The 18047-nt window shown below is 44.0% G+C and overlaps 1 protein-coding gene across 2 annotated transcripts in view; it reads left to right on the top strand.

Annotated features, from left to right (window-relative positions):
• Positions 1-1999: 1999 nt before the first annotated feature.
• Positions 2000-18047, top strand: part of GOPC (golgi associated PDZ and coiled-coil motif containing) — a 44957-nt gene continuing 28909 nt past the window's right edge. Inside the window, exon 1 of one of the 2 annotated variants that reach the window (XM_030556181.1) lies at positions 2000-2878. In XM_030556181.1, coding sequence (XP_030412041.1) covers positions 2585-2878 — 294 coding nt within the window. In that variant the 5' untranslated portion in view covers positions 2000-2584. The remainder of the gene's footprint in view (positions 2879-18047) is intronic. The other variant, XM_030556182.1, reaches the window with a different exon arrangement.

Genomic DNA, 18047 nt, shown 5'->3' with positions numbered 1-18047 from the left:
TACAACTATGCTGCATATTCTCTATATAATCATCCTCTCTCTGCTGTGAGAAGAGAAAATGTCAAAATTAATTAATCTAACCATTATTCAAGTGAACAGTTTAGTGGAACTAGAATAGTATTTGGCTTATCGTGGCAAGGTGCTGTTATGAACGCAATTTACAGTAGGAAAGCTTTTGGCTCAGAGTGGAATTTTCACTACACCATAAATCTGACTTGTTGGGGAATCTAATGATTATTTTCATCCTTGATTGTTGGGATTAACACAGAACTGTGGTCTTAATCAAAACTGTCTGGGAGAGAGAAAAGAAACATTCTCCCCTTTAAAACATGGTCTATTAATAGAAAACAGATCTAACTGGGCATCTTTGACATTTCCTCTCAGATCATGTGCTCAGGTTTATTTATGGATGAAGAGTCACAGTAAATACTGCACTTTCTCAAAATCAAATTCCTCACCAATACACATCTCATTCTGAAAAAAATAGCAAGATTTGGAGGAATTATAAAAATGAGAAGTAGTACAAGAATCGAATGCAATAATAAGTCAGTTTTCTCTGCAGAGATCTGTATTTGGCTAATGTGCACCAAAAATCAATTATTTCTTAAAAATTCTGTTGTCCAATTATTTACAAAAAGGACAATAGTGGGAAGTCTCACCATTACACAAGCAAGGGGGAAAAAAGGTATCAATTTTTGAATCCATGGAATAATTTCCTCCCGCCCGCACTGGATTTACTTTAATTACAGTTCAGAGACTGACTAAATCTTAAATCTCATAGTTCTGAAAATAGTTGCAATACATGCCTTTACTTCTGGCCACCAACAGATGGCAGCACTTGAATAGCAAAGTCCTCATCTGGGACTGGATCTTCAGTCCTTCCACAAACAAAATTCTCCCTTTAGATCAGGGGCCTGATTGTGGGTGGAGTCTGCACTCAGCAAAAAATCTCCCTATTGAAGTCAAAGTTTTGTCTTAATGTGGATTGCAGAATTAGGTCTCTGAATTGGCTGGTTGCAGGCAATTGGTAATTACCAGACAGCAATAACAACATTATAATACTAAGCATTTGCTCTTCTTCAGCAGCATTTATCCAAGGTGCTCACTTTACAAACATTAATTCTTCCTATGAGGTAATTAATCAGAACATTTTACAGAGGTGGAAACTGAGGCACAGAAAAGGCATAACTGGCAAGTATTGTGTTCCACGTGTGATAGTTTATGTGGCTTACAAATATATGGTATGGCTCATTTAGTAAATTGCACATTTACAAGTAATTCCTATATGCCCATTGCCTTGGCTTCATCTTAAAGTCAATGCACTCCCCCTCTCGCCCCCCCAAAAAAAACACAACAAAGAACAGTGGTAGGGGCAGGACACGGAGCTGCACAAAATTTGTCAGCTGTGACAGATAGTTACATGCTGAAAGGTGAGGGTTGTGGGGGAGGAAGCTGGGATTGTGTAGAAGATGGGGGTGTCTGGGAACAGTGGCAGAGCGGAGATGGCGGGAGCCTCGAAGGGAAGCTGGATTTGTGGGGGTTTCCGGGGACAGATGGATAGCTTTGGGAAGCTAGGGCCAGCTAATTTTCTGCTGGGCGTCGAGGGGAAAAGCTGGGGTGACGATCTGCGGAAAACTGGAGGTGGCCGCGAAGGACGTTGTGGGGAACGCGGGGCCAGCTGGGGTTGTAAGGACGGGGAAGACGGGCTGACTGGATATAAGTGTTTGAGGGGTTCGCTCGCTGGGGGTGGGGCTGGAGGGGAGCTTAGGACCCGTACTGCCCCCCCTCCGGCTGCTTTCCCTGCGCGGGCCCAGTAGGGGGCACAAGGAGACCGGCCACGTCGCTACCGGCCCCAGCAGATGCGCCAACAGCTGCTGGTGGCCACATCGCCGGGGGGCAGCAGCGCGCCCGGCCGCTCAGGCGCTGACGTCCCGAGAGCGCGAGGCTCCGAGGCACGCGGCAGCCTGGCCACAGGCGGAGGCCGTTGGTGCGGGTCAGCCGCGGCTCCCGCGGGCGCCTTCCGCGCCTTTGTCTGAGCAGCGACCCCGACTCAGGGCCTGCAGGCTCCGGGGAAGCCCCCTAAGGCCGCTGCGCTGCTCTGCAGCGGGTGGGCTGGGCGGCTGGCCGGCCCTTCCCTGCAGCGAAGGGCTGGAGAAGCGACAGAGGATGCCCAGAACTGCAACGACCCCCAAGCGCAGTCTTGGCAGTGCGCATAGCAGGCGGCGCCTGCGCAGTGTGAGTGGTGCAGCGGCGCTGAGATCGCTGAGGTGGGGATCGGTCATGCTCCCTGAGCTGCATTCTCAGTTGTGGCAGGCAGCACAAGTCAATCGACGATCTCAGGGCACCGACAGAGCGCCACCTCGCAACCTGTTTCGGCATCTGAGCGCATGCGCTGTAGGGACGCGTCGCTCCTCTCTCAGCCACTGTCACCAGACTGGAGAAGAGGCTACTGCTGCCGCGTCCTGCGGGCGTTGAGGGGGGCGGGCGGGCGCGCGCGCGCAGGTGTGTGCTGGGTGCCGCGCGGGCGTTGAGGAGAAGGGGCGCGCGCGCAGGGGGTGCCTCGCAGGCCGCGAGGGGTGTCAACATGTCCGGTATGGGGGCTGGTTCGTGCGGCTCGGGCTCCGGGGCCTGTGGCGGGGGGGTCGCCGCCGTCGCCTCCTCCCCGGGCGGGGGGGTGTCGATGTTCCGCTGGCTGGAGGTGCTGGAGAAGGAGTTCGATAAGGCCTTCGTGGACGTGGACTTGCTGCTGGGGGAGATCGACCCAGACCAAGCGGACATCACCTACGAGGGGCGGCAGAAAATGACCAGCCTCAGCTCCTGCTTCGCCCAGCTCTGCCACAAGGCGCAGACCGTGTCCCAGATCAACCACAAGCTGGAGGTGAGGGAGAAGGGTTCGAGACGGGGAAAGGACTGGGCATGAAGGGGGTGGAGCTGGGTGGCCGGGGGTTGAGTCGTTAGGGGAGGTGGGAAGGAAAAGGGCTTGATCGGCTGAGGGGACCTTTTCCCCAGTGGCCTGATTGCTGCACTGGCCTCCCATTGGATAGACTGGGATTCAAGGTGTCCGTTCTGCTGTTCAAAGACTTTCCTGCACTTGACCCTAGCTAGCTGGGACACCTCTTGCTCTCCTTAGCTGTAGCCTGGCTTCCCATGGCAGCTATGGGTTGCTAGGCTAATTAATCCATAGACTAGTACACAAACACACGACTTCAGCGTAGCTTTCTTAGAATATTTTTTTCACAACTCTAAAAAACAAAACCCCACCTAAACAGGTGAACACTTTTAAGAATCTATAACCAAAAAAGCACTGTTCCCTATAGAAGGAAGCCGGGGAGAATGTTTTTAAAAACTGGAGGCACTTGGATATTATGGTGATGTGCATTGTGTAAGAACCTGGATGTATAGTTAGATTGACCACCAACTGTAGCTCTCTCATTCCTCTATATGATTCAGAAGTAACTTAAATTGCCTTTTATGTGATCACCCCCTTACGATTAAGCTGCGGCATGGCCTATTGCAGAAATAGTTGACTGCAGGAAGAAAGCACCTTGTCCTTAGTTTTAATCCTATTTCTTCCTGGCAGTAAGATATGGGCGTGCAGAATATCCCTTGAGTATTAATAATGCAGTGGCCGAGATGGAAAATATTTCAAAGTAGAGTACAAATTAATTCAGTAGATTGCGTTCATTGGTAATGAGCGAAGTTGTCTTCTGTCTCACAGGAGTGCTTTCCAGACTGATGTTTATGATATTATTTATGTGTGTGTTGCTGTACATTAGATATGACAAGTTCCTGCTTAAAAAATGTAACATATATAGCCATAATATGGTGGTCTACTGAGGAGTTACAATAGACAAAATCAACATGGATAGCATGTGATGGAAGTACTATTCAGTTTTATTGTACCGTGTGAAACAGGTGTGTTTTATGAGCTATTTGAAGGGGAAGGAAGATGCATGGCAAATATTGATTTGGAAAGCTGATCCATGTATAATTTACAGGGGAAAACAATAATTAAATCTTGAATGAGGGAAGAGAAAAAGGGAACATTTAAGAGAGGTGCTTCAGTGCAGCATATGGGGGGGACTGAGGCAGGGTGTTAGAAGCAATGAAGACTAAAGGTGATATTGGAGTTCTGGAGTGAGTAGAGATAATGTTCTTGATAGCGGGGGCACAATTTAAAGCAGCGGTTTTCAAACTTCTTGGGCTGAGCCTCCTTCCCCAATTTAAGTTACAATTTTTGGTTGCGCCCCCCCCCGAACCCAGACGAAAGAAGTGAGTCAAGGGGTGGAGGTAGTGCTCCCTCCCAAACACCCCAGCTGCCAGACAATGCTGCTCATCTCACCCTCCTTCCCTCCCCTCGAATGTTCCTTCATGGCCTTCAGTTTGAAAACCTCTGATTTAAAGGTTCTGGTGGTATACAGTGGGGTTCATGGCAGGGCATATAAACCCTGACAGAAATCTGTGTGTGCACCGTGACTCTGCATCCCCACATACACACATCTCGTCTCTGGGAGTGAGTGCTTGAAAAGTGAGGATAAGCTTCTTCATGTTAGTGAAATAATTTTCCATTGAGCAATTACTTTTAATACATCTTTGATATATAAGTTGTTTTTTTTGTCTTTATCTTTTAAAAATAGCCATTAAAATGTTTTATCTTGTGCACTTTAGTTTTCATAATAACAGTTTTGGGAAACCTTAAGTTTTAGAGACCTCTATTTGAAATGGAAATTGCTTATTTGAAGGAACTGATGATACAGTTACAAGCTATGATGAGAATAAATGTCTTTGTCTTTATTACAGACCTTTAATCAAAAGACCTGGTGCTCAACATGAAGGACACAGTTTCAAATTTTGAAACAATTCACCTGGGTCAATATTGGTACTTGGAACATGATCAGTAGACTCACTGCAGTTTAAAATTCATGTTACTCTATTTTATGAAGTAATTAAAATGACAACCACTACCTAGTAGCTGGCTACCAGGATTTAAAAGCACCTGCATATTTTAGTTTGAAGCCATCATTTGGATCATAAAACTGCAGCGAAACACTGTTTGTGGGGGTACCAACATTTACTCAGAAGGACAAGGTGGATGAGATCATATTTTTTTATTGAACCAAAGTTGGTCAGAGAGACAGGCTACCGAGCTTGCAGGCAGAGCTGTCTTGAAAGCTTATCTCTCTCACCAACCGAAGTTGGTCCAATAAAAGATACTATCTCACCCACTGTGTCTTTCTAATACCCTGGACCAGCACAGCTACATCAACACTGCCTATAATATTTACTCAGATCACTTGTTTCAACTGTTATCTTAATTTTTACATAAGCTGTTAGCAGTAACAGAACACACATCATGAATTCTGTTTTTATCTGGATACGAGTAATATTTTATATTGAAGTACTACTGATTATCTGAGGGTATTTCTACATCTAAAATTTTGCAGCGCTGGTTGTTACAGCTGTGTTAGTACAGCTGTATAGGGCCAGCGCTGCAGAGTGGCCACACTTACAGCAACCAGCGCTGCAAGTGGTGTTAGATGTGGCCATACTGCAGCGCTGTTGGGCGGCTTCAAGGGGGGTTCGGGGAACGCGAGAGCAAACTGGGGAAGGAGACCAGCTTCGCCGCGGTTTGCTCTCGCGTTCCCCGAACCCCCCTGCAAACCGCAGGGAAGGAGACCTGCTTGCACGGAGGTTCGGGGAACGCGAGAGCAAACCGGGGAAGGAGACCAGCTTTGCCGCGGTTTGCTCTCGCGTTCCCCGAACCCCCCTGCAAACCGCAGGGAAGGAGACCTGCTTGCACGGAGGTTCGGGGAACGCGAGAGCAAACCGGGGAAGGAGACCAGCTTTGCCGCGGTTTGCTCTCGCGTTCCCCGAACCCCCCTGCAAACCGCAGGGAAGGAGACCTGCTTGTTCGGGGAACGCGAGAGCAAACCGGGGAAGGAGACCAGCTTCGCCACCGTTTGCTCTCGCGTTCCCCGAACCCCCCTGCAAACCGCAGGGAAGGAGACCTGCTTGCTCGGGGATTCGGGGAACGCGAGAGCAAACCGCAGGGAAGGAGACCTGCTTGCACGGGGGTTCGGGGAACGTGAGAGCAAACCGGGGAAGGAGACCAGCTTCGCCGCGGTTTGCTCTCGCGTTCCCCCAACTCCCCTGCAAACCGCAGGGAAGGAGACCTGCTTGCACGGGGGTTCGGGGAACGCGAGAGCAAACCGGGGAAGGAGACCAGCTTCGCCGCGGTTTGCTCTCGCGTTCCCCGAACCCCCCTGCAAACCGCAGGGAAGGAGACCTGCTTGCTCGGGGAACACGAGAGCAAACCGGGGAAGGAGACCTGCTTGATTACCAGAGGCTTCCTCAGGTATGCTGGGATACCTGCTTATTCCACGGAGGTCAAGAAAAGCGCTGGTAAGAGTCTACACTTGATTACCAGCGCTGGATCACCAGCGCTGGATCCTCTACACCCGAGACAAAACGGGAGTACGGCCAGCGCTGCCAACAGGGAGTTGCAGCGCTGGTGATGCCCTGCAGATGTGTACACCTCCTAAGTTGCAGCGCTGTAACCCCCTCACCAGCGCTGCAACTTTGTGATGTAGACAAGCCCTGAAACTAAGGCCCTTCAATTTGGTAGAGATGTGAGTTGTCTTTTTGAGTGTGATGAGACGGTTTGTTCATATTTTTTGCTGTGCCCATCACTGTAGTATCTGTATAATGGTATATATGTTCAAAAGTGTTTGCAGGTCTGTGCACCAACTGTATGTATAGAAAGGGTTGCTCTGTTAAGGTGGAAGGTGCTAATAGTGGTGCCAAAGTGCTACTTCTCTTCCTCCTCTCCATACTTTCCAAAAGGGTTTTCAAAGCATTTCTAAATTTATTTATTTTTTACAATTCTCTTGAAATGTCAGTATTTTAGCATTGCATCTTAAACACGTCAGTAGTCTACTTACATACTATTTTGAAGAGTATAAACAAATAAAATAATTAATGCCTGTATCATGTTATTTTGTTTCAATTTTTGTTTGTTTTAAAACAGAACTCCCCTTTAGAGCTGTAGTGGTCATGTAATTGCGTTGCAGACACGCAAACAGAGAAGTGCTATTGAGTTGAGTGTAAGATCTTGGTTTGTTTTTTCTTGTTAGTGAAGTTGCCCTTGAGGGTCACATTTAGTGCCTTGGGGGCCATGAATTGGACACTGCTGCTCTAAGGAGTTTGGTACTTAACACATGTTTTATATTGCCAGCACTTAGTTATTACTACAGTGAACGGCAGCAATATAAAACTTTAAGATAGTCAGTCAGTAATTTAAGGATAAAAAACATTCCAGGGATACTGTAGTAAAATAGGTACACTTCTACCCTGATATAATGCCACTTGATATAACACAAATTCAGATATAATGCGGTAAAGCAATGCTCCGGGGCGGGGGGCAGGGCTATGCTCTATGGTGGATCAAATCAAGTTCGATATAACATGGTTTCACCTATATGCGGTAAGATTTTTTGGCTCCCAAGGACAGCGTTATATCGAGGTAGAGGTGTATTACAAACCCAGGAAATTCAGGTTATGATTACATTTAAAAGAAATTCAAATGGAGATGCACAATTAAGACACCCAGACAACCTTAACTCGGCCCTATAGTGACAATATGCAATAGGTATACAATTATGATTAATCCATAATAGTGTCTGGTGTCCCACATTAGTTTAATCTGATTTGTAAAGGCATATTAGATTTATTTTCATTGTTTTTCTTCATGTTAGTACAGGGTTGAGTTCAGGTTAAGCAGATTGATTAAGCCTCCTATGGCTACCATCTTTCCAGAAGTCATCTTGGCTTCACTTTTACTGGGAAAAATGGACAATGGTGGTGATTTTGAAAGAGGGTATCTTGACTGTGAATGTGTGGGGCCTCAGACCCACTGAGAACAATAGGAGATGGCAGCCATTTTGAAATAGTTCAAGAAATTCCAAGTAGTACATTATTTATCAATTTCTTCTGAAGAGGAAATTGTTTTGAAAAATAACTGGGGGAAATGACCATTATCATTAAAAAAACAAAACCCAATCTTTTACTGTAGTCAATGCATGAAATTTTGGTGAATTTTAGCTTATAGGAAGTTTCAAGAGTTGTACCACTGTTAAGATCATTCTGGATGAAAAGTGGTCTGAGATAAAGTGTTACATTTATTAAAGGATCTTTGTTTAATTAGACTAATGGATTTATTTATAAATTCTTAAAATTTATTCTGTACTCTGAGTATGTGTTGCGATTTTGGAGGTTACACTCTATTCTTTATATATAACAAAGTGTTTGAATACCTGTGCTTCCAGTACAAAACTGAACGCATCCTTAACTATGAGACTGTGACTTGCACTTCCATAAACTATCTTTAAAAAGTCCATACCAAAACTTCTAAGGTGCCTGACAATCAATTGTTCTTAAAGTAACAGAGGCCCCAATTCAGCAAAAACACATCTGTGCTTAACTTTAAACACATGAGTACAGTGACGTAGCCAGGTTATAAGAGCAGAGGAAGCAAACATAAAAAAGGCGCCCCCCTTGGCTCCTCCTCTGGCCACAGCCCCCCGGCTCTTCCGGCCGCTCTGTATCCTCCCCCCCCTTTGGCTGGCTCCTCCAGCCGTGCCACACCCTCCGCCTTCATAGGGTCCATTCCGCCTTGGGCTCCCCTCTGTGCTGCTACAGTGCCGAGCCCTGCACACACCCTGACAGCCCCACATTCCCCGGGCCGGGCCGAGCCGTGGTGGAGTCCGTGTCCTTTTAAGAGCAGGGCTGGGCTGAGCCAAGCCGGCGGGAAGTGGCTCAGCTCCCTGCTGAAGGCTGATGCCGGAGCCTAGGCTGACAGCCAGGCTTGTCTCCTGCACCAGCTCCGGGGGGGGCTTTTCTATGGCTCCCCCAGTCCCCCCAGGCCGGGCCGCCCCCTGCACCTGCACAATAGGGGCGGATTGCATAAGGGCAGGACCCATTGGGGCCGAGGGCTGAACAGGCCAGCAGGGCGGTGCGGGGGCTGCTGGATGGGGAAGCCGGGGAAGGGGTGGCATGGCCTCAACCCCCTGAGGCTGCCTGCCCTGTGGAGGAGGCAGAAGGCGCAAGCCGCAGCAGGACCCCAGCCTCCCGGGGGAGGGGATCTGGGGCCAGCCAGGGGAGGCAGGAGCAGCCTTGGGGGTGCTGGGCGTGTGCAGGGCAGAGTCCCAGGAGAGCCCCAGCCCTGCGGCTGGCAGTGCTGCGGAGGATGAGCCTGCACCCCGTGGTGGGCGAGGGGAGCCCCTACAAGCCCAGTGAGTTTGCCCAATGCTTCCTTGTTCTGCCTTGCACTGCGTCAGGGAAGCCAGTCCCCAGGGAGCAGAACACGTAGGCACGTGGCTTCCCCAAGAAACACGCTGCACTGCTAACCGCTCCCAGCGCAGCAGGGCTGGGGCTTGGGGCAAACAGCCTCAGAGCCTGGCTTGGGGGGGCTTTATCTGCAGCCAGGAGACCAAACACTGCTGCAGAAGAGCCCATGCATGGGGCGATGCGCTGGAGGCAGCCATGCCAAGCAGCGCCGGTGGGCGGGCAGACTGGGCTAGGCCATGCGAAGGCAGGCACCGCCCCCCAGCAGCACGCAGAGCCGGACTGACTCAGGAATTGCTTTCTGTGCCGCTTTCTGTGCCCTGCACCGCCCCGCCCCACCACAGGGACCAGCCTGTGGGCCCCCTACTCCTGCCTGCAGGAGTTCAACTAAGGCACCACTTTTGGAAAATGTCCTGAGGGGAAGTGGCTGCTTCCATTGCACCCCACTAGCTACGCTACTGCATGAATAGCCTCCTCTGCTTTCTCGTAGGCTTAAGTACTTCGCTGAATCAGGCTCATTATGATAACTGCTCAGCACCTTAAATACTCATATACAAATAACTTGTTAACTCAGACAGCCAGGAGTATTAAATAATATATAGGTAACAGTAAGGTTTCTGTCTTACCAAAAAAAACCCAGAACAAACAAGCAGATGGAACCCTATATACATACAGAGTCCCGTTGGTTTCTATACAGGCGTGGAGTCCATATTAAGATTAAATTACAGGTTTGGGGTCATACTCAACGGTAAATCAAGGAACCATGTCTGTAATATTTATCTTTGTATTTTCAGTGCAGCCTAATAAAGAGCTCTAAAAATGTTGCCAGCATACTTTCTTTTGAAATGTGGTTCTGAGTTTTCTCATTATTTAAAGAGACCATTTTAGATAAATCAGCACGCAGTTTTACTCCTAGATCTCTGTGTATGTTGGGACTGAATGTGATCTAGTATTTTGAAATGTCACCTGAATCAGATTTGGTCCAGTTAACTTTATATCCAAGGATGTGACCTTATTTTGTGATGTGGGAAGTGGAGGTGAAGATATGTCTGAATTCTTAAATATCATCAATATCAGTCCAGGTTTATAAGGGTCATCAGCCATCTGCATGTTTAATTTATAAATTTCTCACCCAACTTCATGGCTGGTAGGGATTGGCTACACTTAATCCATATTCTCGTGCTTCTGAAATCCTAGAATTTTGTCTAAGAAGTTTTGTTTACATGACTTGTGCTTCAGAAATCAGTGTGTGTAAAAGACAAGAGAAGAAAGTTGAACTTCCAAAGAGTAAATGCTCGGGTGCTACTGTTTTATTTTTAAATTTTATTCACAGAATTGTAACATTTATGTACACTAGTTAATAACACTCTTAAAATAATGACATCAATAATAAGGAGCATAACAATTTTTACAAGGTATGGGTATTCTTGGAATACAATTAAAAAGAAAAAGCAACTTGAAAAAATACTCCTGTGATACAGGCATAATATTGAAATTTCCAACAAGAGTTACAGTTGATTAAAAAGGAATTCTGAACTGTATTTTTATAAATAAGTACAAATAATATGATATAGTCAAGTCCAGAGTAAAACCGGAATTATGTACAAAATAATGACAGCAATCAGTACATAAAACAAAATAAAAACACAACGATAATAGCTTGCAGCAGGAACAGGTATTTCCATTCTAACAGTAGAGATGGAAAATATTTATTATAAATAAGATTGTGATATCTCACCTATATTTACCAAAACAACCCTTGTGAAGTTTATATTTATTGTAAGCTTGTTCGTTATTAGTGTTCTACAAGGGAAAAAGAGTGAAAACTTGCAAAAAGTCATATGTCTAGATTGGGTTTTCTGCACAACAGACAAAACTGATGCTGTCTGTCGCTTTAGTCCTCCAACCAATGTTTCAGCATGTTTCATCAGGACTTTTGACTGGACCTGAGGAATAAGCAAATCAGTACTAGTTCTCACATACCATTTTTCATTGTGTATGGAAATATATTTAAATTGAGCCAAAGTGAGTCAGAAGTTAAGGGTACATTCACTGCCATCTATTGTATTTTTATGAAGTACTTTTACTTAAATGTTATTAAAGCTAAAGGACAATTCAATTCAACTTTATCTTTGTTTTTGTTTGGATTATAGCATTAATTTAGGTCCTTAATATTTAGCCGCAGTGGTCTAAAATATTTGTATTTAATACAGCTGTTTGTATAGGGGTAGCATGTTCTTTATGTTCTTCTTGGGGTTACAAGAATGGTGGAGCTCCTGTGTGAAACTTTAACTGAATGTTTTAACAGTTTGAAATTACTGAAACACCATAGTAAAATAAAGTTTGTCCTATTCTTTTATGTGGTTATGATAATCAGGACACAAATGTCATTTATAGATGTCATGATATTGTGTAAATCGGGACTTAAAAAAATCCATTCGCTTATTCACTTGTGCAAAATGGAAAGCATTCTCTGGAAAGCTGGTGAGCCTAAGGTTTTTTAAAAAAAATTTTTTTACCGGTTATTATTTTAAAGGTATAGTGTTTATCTATCTTTCTGAGGCTACAGACAGCTTGTGTGTGGCTCCTGCTGCATCTATCTTTGCTAGGAACAGAGTACAATTAACAAGACTCTGGTCAGTTTTTTAGAGCAAATCATGTCATTTTGATACTGTATTTCCTGAGAAGGTAGCAAACAGAGGTAGGTATTGGAGGTATTCACTGGGAAAGAGGACTCAAATAATTGAGGCTGAGGAAGGAATAGAGTAGTTTCCATTATCGTTTTTTTTGTGGCAGACTTGGGAGAAGGGTAGAGTAGTGGAGATCCCTCTTAGATCCTAAGTGACTGGATGAAGAATATAGAGACAAAAGAGTTCTCTTCCAGCCAGTAGAGGAAGATGACACTTTGAAATGAATCAGGTAACTATTAGTCAGAGGCTGATCCAAAGATGAAGCCCTCAGGCAGACTAGGTACACTAAAAATCCCAGCATCTTTGGGGTATGCTTCTCCTGAACACATTGCCTCAGGGTGTTATTTAGTGGAGCCTGACCACACTCATTTCTTGTATCTGCCTTTGTTAAGTGTTGGCCTCTGACTAGTAGGAAGTATATATTTTTTCAAGTGCTGATATATGTTGAATTTATTTAGTACTTGTATATATTTCCAAGTTGAGCCCATATTAATAACTGTATTGTTTCTGAAGTATAGTAGTTCCTCTGAAGAAAAAAATAGGTTAACCAGCACTTCTCCCTTCAAAAAATTCCAACCATAACAAAATGTATGACATAAACAAAAATGTAGAGATGTGGAGGCCATACAATTTGTATTGCCTTGTGTTGTGCAAGCCCTGTATAAAACTGCAATAGAAGGCACAGAACAGTTCACTATTGTAATGTGCAGTGGAATGGGGAAGGGAAGGATTCATTCCTTGGAGGAACTCCCCAGCTTACAACATTGCTGCTTGATCTGCATAATAGGGTCAGGATTTGGGCCTTATGCAATTCATATCTCTTTTCAGAGTTTAAGACCAGAAGATATCACCAGATCATCTGTGCTGACCTCCTGTACATCACAGGCCACTACACAGCACCCAGCCACCCCTACACCATGCCCAACAACCAAACTTAGATTGAAGTATTACAGACCTCAGGAGCCTAAACTATTGTGTGCTACAGGCAGAGAACAGAAAGGACTGAGGTGCACCAATGCCTGAGGCTCTTGTACTGACAAGGAGTTGATTTAGTGAGATATACCCAGATGATCCTAGCAAGTGACCAATGCCCTAAGCTACAGAGGAAGACAAAAATTCCCCAACATCCTGCCAATCTGACCTGTGGAAAAATTCCTTTCTGACCTAAATATGGCAATCCATTAAACCCTGAGCATATGAGCAAGACCCACCAGCAAAGCAGAGAGAGAGAATTCTCAGTACCACCTCAGAGCACTAGTCTACTCCCTCCAGCATCTCTTCTTTAGCCTGTGGAAATTTCAGAGGAGGAAGACTACAAAAAACCCAAAATACATCGAGAGGGGTGGGGGGAATTCCCTTCCTGGTGTCTACAGGTGATCAGCTGAAGCATGAGATTTTTGAAACATGGCTAAGGGCTTCTGATTTTTCAGTTTTAACCTATAAACACTGATAAAACCCACCCTAGTACGAAAATTTTGAAAAGGGGTTTGTCTAGTAAACACTGGAAACACCTTGTGTCTAAGGGCTTGTCTATGCAGAGAAGAAATGCAGGCTACAAGGATGTGAATTCTAAAGTGCACTAACATGTTGTACTTTAATTGGTCTGTTTAGACTCTGCTGGTGTGTACTAAAGGTTCCCTAATGCACTTCAATGTAGTTGTGTTTGAAACAGTACTGCTGTAAAAGGAGCCTGTGTGGCATCTGTCTAGCTGGGTTGAGGCTCCTTGTGATGCCCATTTACCACCACAGGGTTGGCTCAGTCCAGGCTCCAGCCTCTGAATCCCTCCTTTGTGGGCATGCTCACTTTGTTTACCGGGGGGGGGCTTGCCCTGGGGATTCTCCTTTTCCGACTGCAGCTTCCTCCTTTTAAAACCCTCCTCCCTGCCAACCTACCTTCGCATACAGAGCCTCTATAAACCCTGTGCTGACAGGGAAAGGGTTATATATCCCATCACAACCATGTTAAAGTGCACTAGGGAGCATTATAAAGAGATTATTCATAGAAAGTCCTGGACATTACAGAGAACTCAACAATTGCTAAAAATAGATTGTGATAAATGAAATGAATAAGCCCCGAAAAACAGAAGCTCTAGACATGGCTTTAAGATTTCTTTTTCCACACTCAGGAAGACAGTATTATATATTAGTTTACACTTGGTTCATGTTTGGAGGTGGTATTTTCTAATTGCAAGACTAGAAATGTTCTTACATGAAAATTTAGTTTTTGCAGAAATTGGTGGGTGAATCCCCCACCCTCCAGTTTCTGGGAAAAGTTTAATTCTTGCTGCTGGAATGTGGAGTAGAGGATTTGTTGAGCCATGCTTATATGATAAAAACACTTCTTTTTAGTAAGATACAAGTAGTGTCAATAGCCTACAGGCCAGAAGACTAATAGCCAAAATCAGATGTGGATTTGTAAACTACATATTACTTAATGTTGTTAATTGAGACTTGATATACATTACATGAGGAGAGGCTACTGTGAAAAACAGTAATCCCCTCCCCTCCACTCACACACATCTTAAGTGTTTAACTGCATTCCAACAGGTTTGTGTCCTGATCCTGCAAAAAGTCCACATATGTGGACTCCTGTATCTGCATGAAGCATTATTGAAGTAATGTACAGTTCCTTTTTTTTTTAAGTGTCAAGCACACTATTGATGTTTAATAAACTGTAAAATAAATAAATGTTTTTTTTTGGTCTGATCATGGTCTCCATTATCCAATAAAAGTTTCACCTTTTTTAATATATGTTTGTTTTGGTGATATTCACAGTACTTCTATAATAAATTAAATGTCTTAACATGAGTTACCCTTACAATGATTTGAAAGCTCAGTGGTCACAAACTTCACAAAAGCATTAAGTAGTGCATCTTAGTCACTTTGATATATGGTGGTTATGTTCAGAAGTTTGGTGTGAGACTAGAAATTAGTGTATGGCATAAATGCTTAAGGTAGAACAAAGCCAACTTCCCTGTGTCCTTGGAAGCCTTCCAGCATTCCCCTCCCAACTTCCTGTGGGGTTCCATAGAGCTCTATCCTATGTTCCCTTTTCCCTCTACATCCTATTTCTGGGTAGTGTCATCCACAAGCCTGAATTCAACTACTATCTCTGTGATGACAACACTCAGATCTACCTCTCTTCTCCAGACTTGTCTCCTCTTGGCCGTGTCTTTGATTCTCCTCATGGATGTCTAATCGTCAGCTGAAGTTCAGTGTGTTTAAAACAGAGCTCCTAATCTTCCCCAAAGCCCTCCTTGTTTCCTCCTTTCTTGATCATTATGGACAACATGAGCACCCTGCCTATCACTCAGGCCCATAACCTGGGTGTCATATTTGACCTCTCTAGCTCCTCAAATCCAGGTTATATTTAATCTTGCAGATTCTTTCTGCATAACATTTATAAGATATGACCTTTCTTATCCATCCATACTGCTAACACTCATGTCCAAGCACTCATAGTCTTGTCTCGATTACGGCAACTTTCTGGGCTTGACCAATGCAGTCTTGCCCTGCTCATATCCATTCAGAATGGTGCTGCAAAGACCATTTTCCTAGTCCATTGCTTTGATTGTGACACCCCTTTGCATCGCTTCACTGGCATCCTCTTCTCTGTCACATCAGAAATAAGCTGTTTATAAACACTATCAAGGCCCATCACAGTCAATCCCCACCCTATCTATTAGCTCATTTGGTATTGAGCTGTTGAATCCCACCTCCAGTGTACCCATGATGTCACCTCCATTGCTAACTTGTTAATGTGTGCTTTCTTCCATGCTGCCCCTCACACTTGTGAGGCATTCCCCATAGATACCCTTAAAGCTATCTATCCTCCTTCAAATCCCTCCTTAAAACTCTTTTGCTGTGATGCCTACAAAAAATTTGACAACATTTAGGCTGCTTGTGTACTGAGATCACTGCGTATTATGCTGACCAATATTGTTTCATTGTTTTCTTGTACTTATCTGCATCCATCTATTGTCTCTTATCTAATTTTAAGGCCAGGTCTACACTGACAAGTTAGCTGGGACACCTACATTGTTTAGGGGTGAAGAATCTGCACCCCTGAGCTATGCAGCTAAACCAACGTAACTCCTGGTGTATACAGCACTAGGCGATGGAAGAATTCTTCCATCAACCTAGTTATCACCTCTCAGGGAGGTGGATTAACTACAGCAAGGGGAGAATCCTTCCTATTGCTGTAGTGAGTGTCTACTCTGAAGTGCTACAGTGGCGCAACTGCTGCTGTAGCAATTTAAGTGTAGATATAGTCTTAGGGCTAGTCTACACTGTCAAGGTTATTTAATGTGGCTTGTGTAGTCATGGCAGAGCACTGGGAGAGAGCTCTCCCAGCGCTCTAAAAAGCCCACCTCCATGAGAGGCGCATGGCTCCCAGCGCTGGTGCACTGTCTACCCCTGCACTTCACAGCGCTGAAACTTGCTGCACTCGGGGGGGTGTTTTTTCACCTCCCTGAGTGAGAAAGTTGCAGTGCTATAAAGTACCAGTGTAGACAAGACCTTAGATTGTAAGTTCTCTCTGTCTTTGTACTAGATGCTGTACAAAATACAATGGGGATTTGTCCATAACTAGGGCTCCTACGTGCTATGGTAATACAAATAAGTAATAATTTTCAATCAAGTTTAATTTTTTTTGACACTTACCTTGCTAGGAAAAAATGAATTGGGTGCTCCTAAATTGATCTCCTGAGAGGTCTAGATATGAGGAGTTGACACAGGATATCCAATAATAAATCAAAAAAGAACTGCAGAGTTGACTGAATAATGCTAGCATTTTTATAAAGCCCCACTTCCTTTCTTGGTAAAATGCTTATGGAACTATACAACAATTTGAAATATAATCATCAAAGAAATTAAAATAATTAATTAGAACATTGGCAATTTGACTATTTTTCCACTTCAGAAAATGCATTTATACTAAGATGATTTGTTGATGTTATCTTATAAATGTTTGAAAATAGTAACTAAAGAAACCCATTTTAAAAAAAATAGAACAATTTCTGTCTGAATTGTGTTGTCTAGAGAAGCAGGCTTTGAATTTTTCCAACAATGTTTTTGAATCCTTTGCACAATAGCTCAGAATATATTTAAACTCTAGTCTTTTAATTCTGAGATGGTTTTGTTCCCTGTGCACAATAGGCAAAATTGTCATTTTTAAAACTTTAAGAATATTTTCAATGAGATAAATTTTCATTTATATCTTGTAGCTGTAAATGCCTTTTTAAGAAGTGCTGCTTATTTCTGGCAAACAGTAAAAGTATGTCCCCCGCCCCAAAACAAAACAAAACAACCATAGACTTACCAGAAACTTAACTATTTTTTTTGTTCTTCTGGGTCATTGCCTTATTGCAGAGTCACTTAGACCATTCCATTGTTGATGATGCTGATGATGTGGACCTGCAGTTTAACTAAAATAGGATACTGGCATTTCAGAGTTAAAAAGTAGATTGATGTAGGTCAAAGTAGTGACAGTGATTATATCAGTAACTCATTCTGAAACAGAATGTTGCTCACAGATGCTTTAGAAAGCTCTAACCTTGCAGAGGTGTAGGTTTTTTGGAATAGCAGTTAAAGTGCTTTTAGGGGTGACCATCAAACTGAAACACATGCAGTATTTATAGTTCAGAAATTTCCATTGTCTACTAATGGCAGATGTTCTTCCCTGAGCCCTGAAACATCATTAAATCTCTGTCAACACTAATAACAGTATACTTAGCCCTTTCTACACATGGATACTCAAAATACTTGTATCATTTCCATTTTGAAGTTGGGGAAACTGAGGCACAGAAAGGTTAAAGGCCTCATGCATTACCCACTGAAGTAAATGAGACATTTGGATTTATTTCAGTGAAGTTAGGGCCTTAGCCAAAGTATCCTATCCAAGTTTATACAATGAGTCAATAACAGAGCTGAGAATAGACCCGAAAAGTGTTTTTTTGTTTTTGGGGGTTTTTTTTTCCCAAAAGAATTCAGCATTTGGCCTAACTTGCTCCCATT

Source organism: Gopherus evgoodei, chromosome 3 (genome assembly GCF_007399415.2).
Source record: "Gopherus evgoodei ecotype Sinaloan lineage chromosome 3, rGopEvg1_v1.p, whole genome shotgun sequence".
Taxonomy (NCBI): Eukaryota; Metazoa; Chordata; order Testudines; family Testudinidae; genus Gopherus; species Gopherus evgoodei.
The sequence above is the reverse complement of the archived record's forward strand: the minus strand, read 5'-3'. Positions and strand labels throughout refer to the sequence as shown.